At 49.8% G+C, this 14,759-nt stretch overlaps 1 protein-coding gene and 3 long non-coding RNA genes across 9 annotated transcripts in view; 2 read left to right on the top strand and 2 right to left on the bottom strand.

The window, feature by feature from the left end:
• The window catches only part of LOC308458692, a 33,576-nt gene extending 27,429 nt beyond the window's left edge, over positions 1–6,147 (top strand). The window contains exon 3 of the long non-coding RNA XR_013977622.1: positions 6,048–6,147. This is a non-coding gene — a long non-coding RNA (uncharacterized lncRNA). The remainder of the gene's footprint in view (positions 1–6,047) is intronic.
• LOC308458739 overlaps positions 1–14,759 on the bottom strand; it is a 395,423-nt gene that overhangs the window by 68,398 nt on the left and 312,266 nt on the right. The gene's annotated exons all lie outside the window — the stretch shown is intronic.
• On the bottom strand, positions 5,240–14,144 carry LOC308458395. Of its 5 annotated transcripts, XR_013977353.1 has the most exons (6): positions 14,012–14,114; positions 12,277–12,476; positions 11,726–11,981; positions 10,202–10,347; positions 8,250–8,396; positions 5,240–5,776 (listed from the first exon to the last, which is right to left on the bottom strand). It is a non-coding gene; the product is annotated as an uncharacterized lncRNA (long non-coding RNA). The 5 variants fall into 5 exon arrangements; XR_013977351.1 differs by lacking the exon at positions 12,277–12,476 and having other exon boundaries at positions 14,012–14,128; XR_013977352.1 differs by lacking the exon at positions 12,277–12,476 and having other exon boundaries at positions 11,942–11,981; positions 14,012–14,128.
• Positions 13,654–14,759, top strand: part of ITGA6 (integrin subunit alpha 6) — a 66,785-nt gene continuing 65,679 nt past the window's right edge. The window contains exon 1 of one of the 2 annotated variants that reach the window (XM_081023584.1): positions 13,654–14,148. In XM_081023584.1, coding sequence (XP_080879710.1) covers positions 13,994–14,148 — 155 coding nt within the window. In that variant the 5' untranslated portion in view covers positions 13,654–13,993. The remainder of the gene's footprint in view (positions 14,149–14,759) is intronic. The other variant, XM_081023585.1, reaches the window with a different exon arrangement.

Below are 14,759 nucleotides of genomic sequence, written 5' to 3'. Positions count from 1 at the left end.
TGTATCTCTCCACTGACTGCCAAGGTAACAGGAATGTGGTGACGGAAGCACTTAAGTGGGAGCACTAGCAGCTGGGAGGGAGGGATATTCTATCCCCCACCCTGCACCCATCACTTCTCCCAGAATTTGCTCCCCTCTGGGAGTAGAAGAAACCTAAAGGGGAGTAGTGGCAGCTTACTGGAGCGCTTCTGATGCAACTGGCCTGCCTAGGTTGTTGCTCATGGAAAGAAGGAAGAAAAAGAAACTGTTAAGTTGTGGGTGAACATATCAGACTGTTATGTAGTGTAGTTTCACCCTGGGCCAACAGGGGGATACTGTATATAGTTTTCACTCAGGTCTGTAGATAGTTTTCACTCAGGTCCGCGGCAGTTATTTTAGGCGGGAACTCTGGGCTGTTGTGGTTACAATGTTGACAGCCGGCTGCCTATAAATACAGGCCGGCTGAGCTGTTCGCAGTTAGTTCTATTCCAGCTTACCATAATAAAGAGCTACTTGAAGAAATCGCTGTGCCGGCTGCTATGTCAACCCACCACCTAACACTGGCGACGAGGATGGGATTGATGGACATCAGAGCACAGCCAGATGCGGCCAGCCTCTGAACTGAGCTGAATCACTGAGCTGAATCACAGAGCGAAATCACTGAGCGAAATCACTGGGCAGAACCAATTCAGAGCTGACTGTTCTGGCTAGAGCACTGTGTTCCATCCATCGCCCTTCACGCCGGCATCGGAATCATGGCTTCACTTGTGCCTCTACCGCCGTTTGCGCCAGCCTCTGAATCATGGGACTCCTACCTCGCTCGGTTCGACTGCTACCTCCAAGCCAACGAGCTGACAGAAGTATCACAGGAGCGGAAGCGGGGCCTATTCCTCAGCCTCTGTGGGCCTGAGGTGTTTGAGACGGCCCGAGCGTTGGTTGCGCCTGAAGCAGTCCAGGCAACACCATGGGACACGATCCAAGAGAAGCTCCGCAACCACTACGCACCAAAGCCGTCCAAGATTGCTGCCCGCCATGCGTTCTACCACCGGAACCAGGCAGAGGGGGAGTCAATCAACAACTACACCACCGCCCTGCGACAGGCTGCAATGCACTGTGAGTTCCGAGACTTAGACGATGCCCTGATGGATCGAATCGTCTGCGGGGTCCGGGACATCCATCTGCAACGGCGCCTCCTAGCCAAGCCAGACCTCACGCTACAGAAAGCCATTGAGGAGGCTGTGGCCTCAGAAGCTGCTGAACGCTCCGCCCAGGAGATCCGCAAGTCCAGCAGCCCGCGTCTTGCTAGGGAGCCAGTTCCGGTGCATCATGAAAAGGCCAGCAGTGAGGAGGCATCCTCCAGTGAAGACGATGACGTGCACCAGACAAAGCGGGAGCGCAGGAAGTTCCAACAGAAGTCCAAGGGCCAACCGGAATGTGCTGGCTGCGGAGGCAACCATTCCCGTGCCAAGTGTCGATTCAGAGACGCCATCTGTAGGAAGTGTTCCAGAAGGGGCCACATCGCTAAGGTCTGCCGATCGGCTCCATCTGACACCCCCCCTTCATCGATTCGCAAGTCCAAGTCTTCACTCCAGTCTGCCAAGGAAAGTTGTTTCGCTCTCACCAACTGCCGCTGCCCGTCTGGAACCACGATTGGCCAAACCGACTCGCCTACGCGACGCAAGCTGAACGTCACGGTGCTCATTGAAGGAGCTCCATGTGACATGGAGATCGACACCGGGTCTGCCCTGTCCATCGTGTCATGGAGCACCATCAAAAGACTGGTACCCAGAGTGTCCAAAAGGCAACTCGACTCTCACCGCGTACACCTGAGAGACTACCAGGGAAACGACATTCCCGTGGTAGGCGTTGGCCGGTTCCGGATCGCCTTCAAGGATTTTTCGGGCCTGCTCCGGTTGGTGGTGGTCGAAGGTCAGCGGCCAAGCCTCCTAGGGCTAGACTGGTTTGATGCCCTCGGCCTGGAAGTCACCGGCATCAACTGCATCTCTAACGCAGAGACTGAGGGTCTGGTCAAAGACTTTGCCGAGGTTTTTGACGGCACCTTGGGCCAATATACAGGTACGCCCATCTCCTTTAGCCTTGATCCACAAGTCGCCCCCATCAAGCTAAAGCCACGCCGGGTTCCCTTTGCTCTCAAGGCTAAGGTGGATGAACAACTGGACAAACTGATCGCCCAAGGAGTTTTGGAGCCGGTTGACCACGCAAAGTGGGAAACCCCCATCGTCACGCCTGTCAAGCCAGATGGGTCGGTGAGAATCTGCGCTGACTACAAGTGCACGATCAACAAGGCACTTCAGCAGCACGCTTATCCGGTTCCTGTTGTCCAACACCTGCTGCATTCCCTGGGTGAGGGTAAGGTCTTCGCTAAGCTGGACCTTGCCCAAGCCTATCAACAACTGCCAGTCGATGATGCCACTGCTGAAGCCCAGACGATCGTCACCCACCGGGGGGCTTTCCGTTGCCGCCGGTTGCAGTTCGGGGTGAGTGTGGCTCCTGGCATCTTCCAAAGCCTTATGGAGCGTCTCCTGCAAGGGCTTCTGGGCGTGGTACCATATTTTGATGACGTCTTGGTGTCTGCAGACTCACACCAGCAGCTGTTCGAGCGCCTCCGTGCCGTGCTGACCAGGTTCCAGGAGGCCGGGCTCAAGGTAAAGAGGGAGAAGTGCCAGATTGCCGTTCCACAGGTAGAGTTCCTGGGCTATCTTATCGATGCCTCCGGTCTTCATCCAACCACATCCAAGATCCGCGCTATCCAGCAGGCCCCCACCCCAAAGAACAAAACGGAGTTGCAGGCATTCCTGGGGCTGCTGAACTTTTATAACATGTTCCTGCCCCACAAAGCCACAGTGGCTGAGCCTCTTCACCGACTCCTTAGCACTAAGACGCCTTGGGCCTGGGGTCATCGGGAGACGGCGGCCTTCAACGCGGTCAAGGCTCTCCTTTCTTCAGACAGTGTGCTGGTACAGTACAGTGAATCCAGGCCGCTGGTCCTTGCCTGCGACGCCTCACCTTTTGGCATCGGTGCTGTCCTTAGTCACCGTTTTCCAGATGGAAGAGAAGCACCGCTCGCCTACTTTTCCAGGACACTATCTCCGACGGAACGGAATTACAGCCAGCTCGACAAGGAGGCATTGGCACTTGTGGCTGGAGTGAAGAGGTTCCATGAATACCTCTATGGCAGGACTTTTGACCTCATCACTGACCACAAGCCACTCCTGGGCCTCCTCGCCGGTGATCGTCCAACTCCACCGGTCCTCTCACCACGCATGCTGCGATGGACTGTTTTCCTGGCTGCCTACCACTACCGGCTCATCCATCGCCCGGGGAAATCGATGGGCCATGCCGACGCCCTCAGCCGTTGCCCTCTTCCAGCATTTGTGGAAGACCGGCTCCAGCTTCATCGCTCCTTCTGATTGAGGATCTTCCGGCAGCGCCTGTATCGGCTGCCACTGTGGCCTCCGCATCTGCCCAGGATCGCACCATCAGCCGGGTGCTCAACTGGGTGTGGAGGGGGTGGCCACAAGGGCCTTTTGCATCGGAGTTCCAGCCCTCGCAACCAGACAACATGAACTCTCAGCTCATCGCGGCTGCCTGCTGTGGGGAGACCGCGTCGTGATTCCCCAGGGACTCCGTCAGCGCGTCCTGGAGGCTCTGCCGTTGGCCACCCGGGAATTGTCAAAATGAAGGCGTTGGCTCGGTGTTACGTCTGGTGGCCTAATATGGACGATGCCATCACTGCCTGGGTGTCCGCCTGTCAAGCGTGCCAGGAGTCGAGGCCTGCACCACCGGCAGCTAAGGGGACACACCTGGGAGACGCCAAAGACACCCTGGTCGAGGGTGCACATCGATCTGGCTGGCCCCTTTCACGGCCGGACCTTTATGGTAGTGGTGGACGCCTATTCCAAATGGCTGGAGGTCGCCCTGATGCCCTCCACCACTACCGAAGCTGTCATCCGGGTGCTGCGAGGCCTGTTTGCAACGCATGGGTGTCCTGATGTCCTTGTCTCTGACAACGGACCGCAGTTCACGTCAGGCACGTTTGAGCGGTATCTTTTGGGACTGGGCATCCGCTATGCCCTAACGGCACCTTTTCATCCATCCAGCAACGGGCAAGCGGAAAGAATGGTGCGCTCGACAAAAGAGGCACTGGCGCGCCTGGACCGGGGAGACTGGCATGAGCGGGTCGCCGAATACTTGTTCGTGCAACACATCACCCCTCATGCGGCCACAGGAAGGAGTCCTGCTGAACTGCTTATGGGCCGCCGCCTCAGGTCACCGCTCGACCGGCTACACCCAGACTTTGCCGTGGCTGAACCCCCAGGCTGTGCCAACGCACCACGGTCATTTGTCCCAGGAAACCAGGTCTTTGCCCGGAACTATGTGGGGGACATCCCTTGGGTGCCAGCCACAGTAGTGGGAGTCACTGGACCTCGCTCGTACCAGGTGGCACTCGAAGACGGACGCTTGTGGCGACGGCACATAGACCAGCTTAGGCGCAGGGTTGGGGACTTGGACACTACCGAGGTGCCCCCAACTGCGCTTGTGGCTCCAGAAGAGACACGTACAGATGGCGAGGCCCCACCTACACCTCCCTCACAAACTGCCAGCGTGGAGCCGAACCAAGCCGTTTCAGAACAGACTCAGACCACTCCACTTGCGGAGGCTCCACCCACAGCAGCGGATCCAGGGGAGTTGGTTCCAACGCCACCTAGGGTCGCACCACAGCCTCAGCGAGAACTGTGTGGCCCTCCGGACTTGGCTACCAGTCCCCGGCGGTCTGGCAGAGTTTCCAAGCGCCCAACTTATTTAAAGGACTATGTTGTTGGACAGGTATCACTGTTGGTCTAAGTATGGGAAATGTAACCGATATGCTTTTGTGCTTAATTGAACCATTACGCGTAGTGCTGTATATAAGGAAACCATTACGATTGTAACTAACGCCTTATCTCGGTGGGGAGGGGTGTTATGTAGTGTAGTTTCACCCTGGGCCAACAGGGGGATACTGTATATAGTTTTCACTCAGGTCTGTAGATAGTTTTCACTCAGGTCCGCGGCAGTTATTTTAGGCGGGAACTCTGGGCTGTTGTGGTTACAATGTTGACAGCCGGCTGCCTATAAATACAGGCCGGCTGAGCTGTTCGCAGTTAGTTCTATTCCAGCTTACCATAATAAAGAGCTACTTGAAGAAATCGCTGTGCCGGCTGCTATGTCAACCCACCACCTAACACAGACGACACAGCGATTCTTCAAACAGCTCTTGTTTATTCACAGGCCAGAACAGAACTGAACAGAAGGGTTCAGTCAGCCTGCTTATATACAGCTCCAGTACAACGTAACTGTAACAATTTTCTAAAACTATCCAATCACTGAACGTCACTTTCGATCCCTTATTTGCATAACTATCTACAGTATCCCCCTGCTGGCCCAGGGTGAGAACTTCAGTACATAACAGAAACATTCCCCCCTTCCTGTACAGAGGTATCTTCCTGGAGCACAACTGGGTTGTGTCCCTCTCAATATTTCAATTAAAACGTTCATTTAAGATCAAAGAGAGGTTTCTGTGATATTTACAAGGATTCCACTCCCACCCACCCACCCAAAACTCTCAGTTTCATGGAGACCAGGGTTGGGAAGACAGTCAAATAAATGGTGATGCAGCATGGCAGGTAATGAAGAATTCGGGAGGGTTAGATTGTCAGCAACCGCATCTCCTCCAAGTCAGGGTGTGGGCCAGCAATTTGGCTGAAGGTCTTCTGCACAAGTTGGAGGAACACAGCGACTATAAAGCAGGAAATGCATGCCTTGTCAGGGCATTAAGTGACGCAGATTCCGGAGTGATCATTAAAGCATTTGAAAACGAATGTGTGATTTTGGCCTTAACCTGTATTAGCCCAAATGTGCTGACTCCGTGTGGTTTGCAGATCTGGCTGGCTGTGACTCAGTGAAAGTTAATCTGTTTGATATTAAAAGACTGCTGGTTCATGACACTATTTGATTCATTAGAGACATTATTGCTTAACTCCTGTGATGTTATCTTCCACCCACTACAGGACTGGATAATAGACACCCAGAAGCAGCAGTGTAAATACCTCATGTAAAAGCCACCTGAGGGTATGAATCTTCTCCATCTCTGGCGTGTGGAGACAGAGCACATCAAAATATTTAGGTGTTGACTCGCTGCAGTCATGATGAAGAAATGTCTTCCAGCAGGAAGGAAACCTCCGGCAGACATTTCACCAAAATTCACTGACTGAATAAATCGTGAAAGCAACCAACTTGTGTTTGTTTCTATCCTTATCTGAAAGTGAGCATGACATCGATCAGTGCAAGGGTGTTTTTTCAAGAGTTCTGCATTTACACCTATTGAACGGAGAAATGAACCAACAGGACTTACCGTATTTTTCGCTCTATAAGTCGCACCAGACCACAAGACGCACCTAGTTTTTGGAGGAGGAAAACAAGAAAAAAATATTCTGAATCTCAGAAGCCAGAACAGCAAGAGGGATCGCTGCGCAGTGAAAGCAGCAATCCCTCTTGCTGTTCTGGCTTCTGGGATAGCTGCGCAGCCTGCATTCGCTCCATAAGACGCACGCACATTTCCCCTTACTTTTTAGGAGGGAAAAAGTGAGTCTTCTAGAGCAAAAAATACGGTACCCTTATTTCCTGATCCAGATACTTGGATGTAAACATTTAGGACATACATTTAAAGCACACGACTTCCCCGCAAAGAATCCTGGAAACTGTAGTTTGTTAAGGGCTCTCTAAGGGGTAAACTAAAGTTCCTAGGATTCTGGGAGGAAATGTGCTTTAAACGTATGGTATGTTATATTATGTATTTGGGAGTGGTTTCCATTGTGTTCATTTTACCCTGGAACTTCCCAGGGTTCTCCAACTGCCATCAACTTTGGCTAGCATGACCAATGGTCAGGGATGATGAGAGCCACCATCAAATAGCTTCTAGAGGTTCACAGGTCACCCATGCCGTTAAATAATCAGTCTGAATTGTATATCAACGATGGACTGTTGGTCTATTTGTGGGGAAAACTCTATGATGTGCCCAAGATTCTGAGAAGACTGAAAAGAAGACTAAGAGAGTCTGTTCAAACCAGTAATTACTTGTAACAAAAATATTATTTTTGACACTCAGATTTTGAGTGTTGGGACTTACAGGGGGAGCGTGGAGTTCCTCTGGGAATTATTAATGTAAGAACTGAAGATAACTTAGAACTTGCTTTCTGTTAAGGTTTGTTCCAAAACTATGAGGATTAGTTCTGTATTCCAGTAACAGTTTTCTAGGTTTTGTCAAAAAGGCCATTAGAGTAAAAGCTTAGGGAAGAGAATTATGGATGAGCAGTGAAAGAATAGAACCGCTACAAACCATTGTGTATTAATTGCTTCTCTTAAGACAATGGCTTTCCCGAATTGTCGTGAATGGGTCACTCAACCCCCGCCCATCGTTGGTGAGTCCTGCACATCAGTAATTAATGGTTGCTTTGTTACGACTTTGGCTCTAATGGATAAACTAGTGAATCACTTGAAGTCAGCGAAGCTCGCACAACTATTCCTATTGTCTGCCCTGATCCCATGAAACCCCTTATGCCAAACTGATTAGATTTACTGTTCACTTGCTAAGCTTGTCTGTTCATAACAGCATAATGCAATCAAGCATTTTGAAGAGCGAAACTGGAGCTCCACAGAGGAATGGGATGGCGGGGGCTTCCTTACAAAGTGTGTGTGTGTGTACGTTTATTCCTTTAGCCCTTTCCTCCTTTCATTCAGGACTGGCTGGAGGCTAATTTTAAACCCCTCCCTCCCAAAAAAAACCACCCCACGCTCATCCACTTCCCGTCTGGCATGTCTCTTTATCTGGCAAAGTTTTATTCCCTTAAAAAAAGTTTCTGGCATGAAATAGTGAATGGGCTTTGCTTGGCAGGGGGTGAGAGTGGAAATAAGCACATTATAAAGGAGGAGAGAAATAAGAAAAAAGCCAGCATTTTGATACAATGGCTGTTTAAAAACGCCCTGTAACTAGGCCCCAACTCTGCAAAGAGTTAGGTAAGCGAAACCTTTTAAGTACTGTAGATCCATTGGCTGGAGTAAAACTGCTTTTAGTGAAGAAATGTTAAGCATAAATGGAAAACCCCTTTGGCCTTAAAAGTTATAGTTAGAAATAACTGGGTAGATAATAGCCAAACAAAGGTTAAGGTGGAAAATATAAACTGATAGAAAGCACTGAAAGCAAATGTACTTACAGAGGCCCTGATTCTTTGTTTGCATGTGTTTCACCAAAACAAGCAATGTTTGTGGTAAGGTATAAGTGAATGAGTGAACATCAAACAGTACTTTTTCTGTTTTCACTCAACAGCCACTTCTCACTTTAGATTATTTGAAGTATACACCTGAAAATGTAAATAACACAAATAAATAAATACTAGGCAAGCACCCCGATTGTACTGTTTTCGATGCCAGCCTTAAAAAAGAAAAAAAATGTATGGACAGGCAGACAGATAATTTTATTATATCTATTTGTATCTGATCATTTTATTATGCCTACTTGTTTTCAACATCTGTTGATTTCTATCTGCATATCCTTAAGATTTTATATTTATTTTGTATGTATCGTAAACTGCTTAGAGGTTGGTGTTTTTAAATTAACCGTGCTAGGCATATAAATATATGTGTTTGGACACATGTCTGTCATGCAGGTACACTCATCAAGATGCGAGAATGGTTGCAGCAGCTCCTAATTAAACACACGCACACAAAATGGCAAAATCTAATTGTCCGACATGTAATGTGTGGGAGCAATCAGAGCTACTTTGTCAATGTTGAAATGGTGCTGATGTACTCATTGTGGCTGAATGTTATCAGATCCCCTCACAGGCTTCCTGTCTCCAGCCCAAACTCCTTGTCCTCACTTTAACATGACCTTGCCTCGTCTTCTGACCCTTGTTTCTCTTCAGATCCCTGCTTGCGACGTGTGACCTTCCAGATCTACTACCTTCAGCGAACAAAAGGACTTCTGCTCCCTTAAACTGCTCCACCCATTCTCCCTCACTGCCCCTATATGCATGCAGTGCCACACTGTCTCTCTCACTTCCTTTCAATTTGTCGCGAGTTTGGACAGTCTTGATTTACTCTGAATTGATATATGCTACGGTTTTGCCTAAAGTGTTGTGGCTGTGGGTGAGAATTGGTGTTTTGACTGAAGAGCCTTCATGTTTCTTAAAGGCGGGTTCTCCAAAGTTGACTTTGGGGGACAAGATGACTTTCCCAGTCCAATCCCCAGCTGGGGGGTGAACCTGCTACCATCTGAATGAAAACCAAGTGCTTTCCTAACGAGCTACAGCCCCCGCCCCAAGCCACATAGTCCACATGCATTTCTGTAACTCTAACCCCACATGTTACTCCATCAAGATAACTAAAAGTATCTATAGCACCATGAAATTCTCCTAAGCTTGAACTAGCGTAGAAATGACCTAGAGCAGTGTTTTCCAACCTTGGGTCTCCAGCTGTTTTTGGACTACAACTCCCATCATCCCTGACCACTGGTCCTGCTAGCTAGGAATGATGGGAGTTGTAGTCCAAAAACAGCTGGAGACCCAAAGTTGGGAAACACCGACCTAGAGATTTTCAGCTTGCACTTACTGTGCTGTCTAATACCGCAGTATTTTCTACCGAGGCTCTCAAAGGGACCCCCAAAACGAAACCCACTTCCACAAAATAATCTACGTACTGTAAACACAGAAGCGCTGAGAGGTTCACATAGGAGGTATCTGAGTACAGTGGTACCTTGGGTTAAGTACTTAATTCGTTCCGGAGGTCCGTTCTTAACCTGAAACTGTTCTTAACCTGAAGCACCACTTTAGCTAATGGGGCCTCCTGCTGCCGCTGTGCTGCCAGAGCCCGATTTCTGTTCTTATGCTGAAGCAAAGTTCTTAACCTGAAGCACTATTTCTGGGTTAACGGAGTCTGTAACCTGAAGCGTATGTAACCCGAGGTACCACTGTACTTAAATCCAAATATGTATTGGTATTGTCAGTGGTTTCTGACAGTCCTGTGCTGAAATATAGACCCTGAGCGATGCTTAACAGTGGCGATTTATTATCTCCCAGACTCTTGTCTCGTGTAACACGACTGCCCCGGCTAACAGACCTCTTTGCATTCTGGTAACTAACGGCAACTATGCAGAGGTTTTGCTTACATGGGGAAATGAAGCCATTGTCTGGGGCAAATAGCTCAGGCCTTCGTTTACCAAAAAAACACTCTCTATGCTGCTGACTCAGTCCTTTGGCGGTTCTACGTTGGAAGGAGACGAGTCCAGTTGTCAGTGCGCTGTTCCTTTTGCAGCTTGCGTGCAAGGAAGAGAAAGAAATGAACGGAGCTTAGCACACTTTAAAAACAAACATTTTTACTGCGGCTTGACATGGTCCGCTTTAAGCTAGCATGAAGCAAGCACCGACATGCAGTGCAGAATGAATACCTAAGACGCACACTTCGTTTCAATGATCTTCTATTATGTGCTACCAAGATGCTCAACGTTATGGAGGGAGGAGCTGCAGGATCAGGCCAGTGGTCCATCGAGTCCAGCATCCTATTCTCATAGTAACCAACCAGATGGCTATGGAAAGTCCACAAACAGGACCCAAGCACAGGAACATTCTCCCCTCCTATGATTTCTAGCAACTGGTGTTCAGAATGTCCCTGTTTTCATCATAGAAATGTTTGTGAGTATGGAAACATACAGCCTCCAACCATGAAGGTAGAGCATAGCCATCGTGACTAATAGCCACAGATAGCCTTTACCTCCACAAATCTGTCTAATCCAAGATGGCGGCCGCCATCGCTGCCTCCTGTGGGAGCCAAACATCCCACAGTGCTAAGATGGCTACAGAACTCCTACCCATGATTTGAATAGTACTTAAAACCCTGGACTGCCAGATTGCAATTACTGACATTCAGAACAAACCTATTCGGGGGTTTTTACAGAGTTTTATTCTAAAATGCATTGATTGTAATCTAGGTTAGAAAAAATAATAATCGTATATTTGGTTTACGAACTTGTTTCACCTGCTGCCTGAAAGATACACAGCTGTGTGTTCAACATACACCAACAAAATTATACACTTCAGGCCAAATACATGTGCAAATGTGCTTTTTTTGTGTCCCTCTGACAGATGAAGACTTTAGCGATGAAAGAGACCATTCTTAAAGTGTATCCAGAAGGCAGATTGGAGTGCCTCATTTGGCTCCAGCTCCCTACGCACCTTTCCCCCCTCTTTAAAAATGAACATTTCAGCTTCAACCCTATCATTAGGCAAAGAATCGTTACATTGATGAGGAGAGCATTGCTGGCACGGCTACAGCTCAATATGGAACCCCAGCAGGCCCACATCTTGCAGTGCGCTTGGCAGAGTCCCAGCATGCCATTAATAAACAGGCAGCTGAAAATCCAGCGATGGCAGGACACGTGTGAGCTGAAGAGACTCACAGCTTACATCTTGCCGAGAGACCATCCTTGGCAACAATGACTTCCACAGAAACGTATTTATTACTTAAAAAAAACCCAACCCCTGCATCCTGCCATTTCTTCCCAAAAGCAGCTCACAATAAAAACAAATAAATTATTATTATTATTATTATTATTATTATTTAGTCACTTTCCACCCAAAGGGTTTTCTAGCAACTCAGATTGAAAAACATATACAGAAATAAATTACAGTGGTACCTCGGAAGTCGAACAGAAACTGTTCCAAAAGTCTGATCGACTTCTAAAACGTTCGGAAACCAAAGTGCGGCTTCCGATTGGCTGCAGGAAGCTGCTTCAGCCAATTGGAAGCAGCGGAAGCCCCATCGGACGTTCGGGTTCCAAAGAACATTTGCAAACCGGAACAGTCACTTCCAGGTTTAATGTGTTCAGGAACCAAAACGTTCAACAACTCACAAGGCGTTCAGGATCGGGATCCAAGGTACAACTGTATGCCCTGGGAAGAAAGGGGGAATCATATAACACATTAATATTCCATACAACATATTGTATTGGAAAAAACAACCAACCAACCAACCAACCACATTACAACCAGGTAACCACAACTTTCCAGCCTTAGCTCTAATCAATCTGTAAGTCTTTATTTTCTATTGATAATTAGGAACATAGGAAACTGAGTGAACTCTAGCTGGCTTCCCCTGAACAGCTGATACATGACAATTTTTTTTGCTGATACCAGGAAAGCTTTTTTTGTGGTGAAAGCAAGCAAGAGCAAAGAAGCCGAGAGATACCTAGAAAGTTGAGGAGCAGCTCCACATTGGATGTGGCAAAGGTATTTGCTGTGGGTAGAACACATCAACCTGTCCTCCGGCAAATATACCAATTGCAATGGAGTCGGCCTTAAGTGCACATATAACCAGAGAGCTGTGGAGAGGATGTGTCTTGTCATTCATACTTTAGGTGGTTGTTTACGGAGGCACCAGGGCAACACCTGAAGCAAACACAATTGCAGGGTCAGGTGGTCCTAGGTCGTCCGACACATGAACCACAGAACCTTGAAACATTCATGCACTCATGTCACGCAGGCGCTGCCCGGTTAAGGCTCCCAGGTCCGTGTGCACATAGGTGTGTAAGGGCATGTGCCCGTCATTCACACACCTCAGTTGTTTGCTGCAGGAAATGACAGCAGAACACTGTCTGCGGCGAGGAAGAATGGAGCCACTCAGTTTCATATTGGTTTAGAATTTTGGGCTTGGCACAGGAGCATGGAATGTGTGCAAGGCCTTCAAGAGGACATATTATTATGGCTTAGCTTTCGCGGACAGCCAGTGTGTTGTGGGCACTGGAATCTTGGTCTAGGTGTGCTGAAAACCATGTTCAAATACCAACCTACCAACCATGAAGTTCCCTGAGAGGTTTTGGGCTATATGCTATGCTTTCTCTCTACTGAGCTGACAGGGTCCTTATGAGAATAAAATGTCTGTGGGCGAGGGGGAAGATTCATTGCCTATGGGTGCCTTGAACTCCTTGTAGGAGTGGGATATAAATAGATAAATAGCCACTACAAGTTGGGGCTCGCAGGGCTAACTGCATCTCCCTAGACCAACTCTATTCTTCCTTGGTCAGACCACACCTGGAATACTGTGTCCAATTCTGGGCACCCCAATTTAGGAAGGATGTTGACAAGCTGGAAGGTGTGCAGAGGAGGGCAACCAAGATGATCAAGGGTCTGGAAACCAAGCCTTATGAGGAACTGTTGAAGGAGCTGGGTATGTTTAGCATGGAAAAGATTTTGGCAGAAAGCCAACCCGGGTTACACCATCTGTTCCAGAAAGTTGTCATCTCTGGTCTGGGGGGGGGGGGGGGGGGCGGGATCTCACATAAGGAAGAATGGTGGTATATATAAATTTAATAAATAATAACAATAATAACAACAACAACAACACACTAACAACAGTGAAGCTGGACCGTATCCTAACACTGGAGAACAGTGAGTCTCTGGCTGTTAACCAGAAAGTTGGCGGTTCGAGTCCTGTGGGCAGAATTCCTGCATTGCAGCAAGGGGTTTGGACTACATGACCCTCGAGATCCGTGCCAACTCTGCGATTCTTATGAACACGCCCCAATCTGTTCCTGGAGAGCGGTCAGCCCGAGCGATTCCAGCCGCCTTGACTCAGATTTTCTGGGCAACAGGCAAAGCGGAGTTCCGGCAGGCCGGGCTGGGCTGGGCTGGGCAGGGCAGGGCAGGGCAAGAGCGCGGCAAGGCAGCCGTGCGCGCTCGGGGAGAGACGGGGCGGGGCTCCGCGCTTGTTGTTCGTCACTTGGTGCAAAGCCCGAGCGAGTCTCCGGAGAGAACAACGAGCTCATTCACGGAGTGGCAGCGAGGCGGGCAGCCAAGCCGGGCGAGGAGCGCGCCCCGCCAAGCCTGGATTTTCCTACTCGCCCTCCATCCAGCGACAAGCCCTTCCCTGGGATTTGCAGCCGCGCGTGGCGCACCCTCCCGGCCCCATGCCGCCGCTTCTCTACCTGTCCCTCCTGCCGGGGCTCGTCCTCGCCTTCAACCTGGACACGGGCAACGTGGTCATGTGGAGCGGGGACTCCGGAAGCCTCTTCGGCTTCTCCTTGGCGATGCACCGGCAGCTGCAGCCCGAGGACAAGAGGCTGTAAGTGGGTCCGTGGTGGGGGAAGAAGTTGCCTGCATCTTGATCCCGGCTGGGTTTTTTGGAAGGGGGCGAGTAAATTTGGGGGGGGGGGGATCCCCATTGGGTACCTCGGCTTGCCTAGCCCTAGATGCGCCGCGTACTGGACTAGAACAGTTTCTGGCTCCCGAGAAGCCTTAATGCGGATCCTCTGTCTTGGGCAGAGCTCTTGGCTGGGCTGAAGCGCTGATCGCCAGATTCCGAAGTCGATTTAAGTTGTTTGATTGCTTCTTTTGAGGGGGGGGGGGGAGGATGCAAACGTGTTGCGCCCTCGCGGCGCGCGCAAGGCCCGCAGGTGCGATCGGGCAGAAGTAACCCCACTCGCGCGCGCACAGGCTGCCATGCGAAGCGGCGCGCTCGCTTGGATCAAAGGATCCGTCGCTGCCAGCCGCGATTCTGTGCTTTCCCCACTCCTTGGGGTCCTGTCGGGGATGGAACCCGGGCTGCACACGATCCGCTCAGCTTTGGGGAAGCGGAGCCGGAGGCGCTGCTTATTCGGAAGTTTGTTCGCCGCCTGTGCCCGCGTTGCGATTTCTCCACCAGGGGGATGGAGGTGTGGATCCAGCAGGCAGGGT

The sequence above is a fragment of the Podarcis pityusensis genome (genome assembly GCF_964106645.2).
Source record: "Podarcis pityusensis genome assembly, chromosome: 1".
NCBI classification, from domain to species: Eukaryota; Metazoa; Chordata; class Lepidosauria; order Squamata; family Lacertidae; genus Podarcis; species Podarcis pityusensis.
Note: the sequence above shows the minus strand (reverse complement) of the source record. Positions and strands in the feature narration are given on the sequence as shown.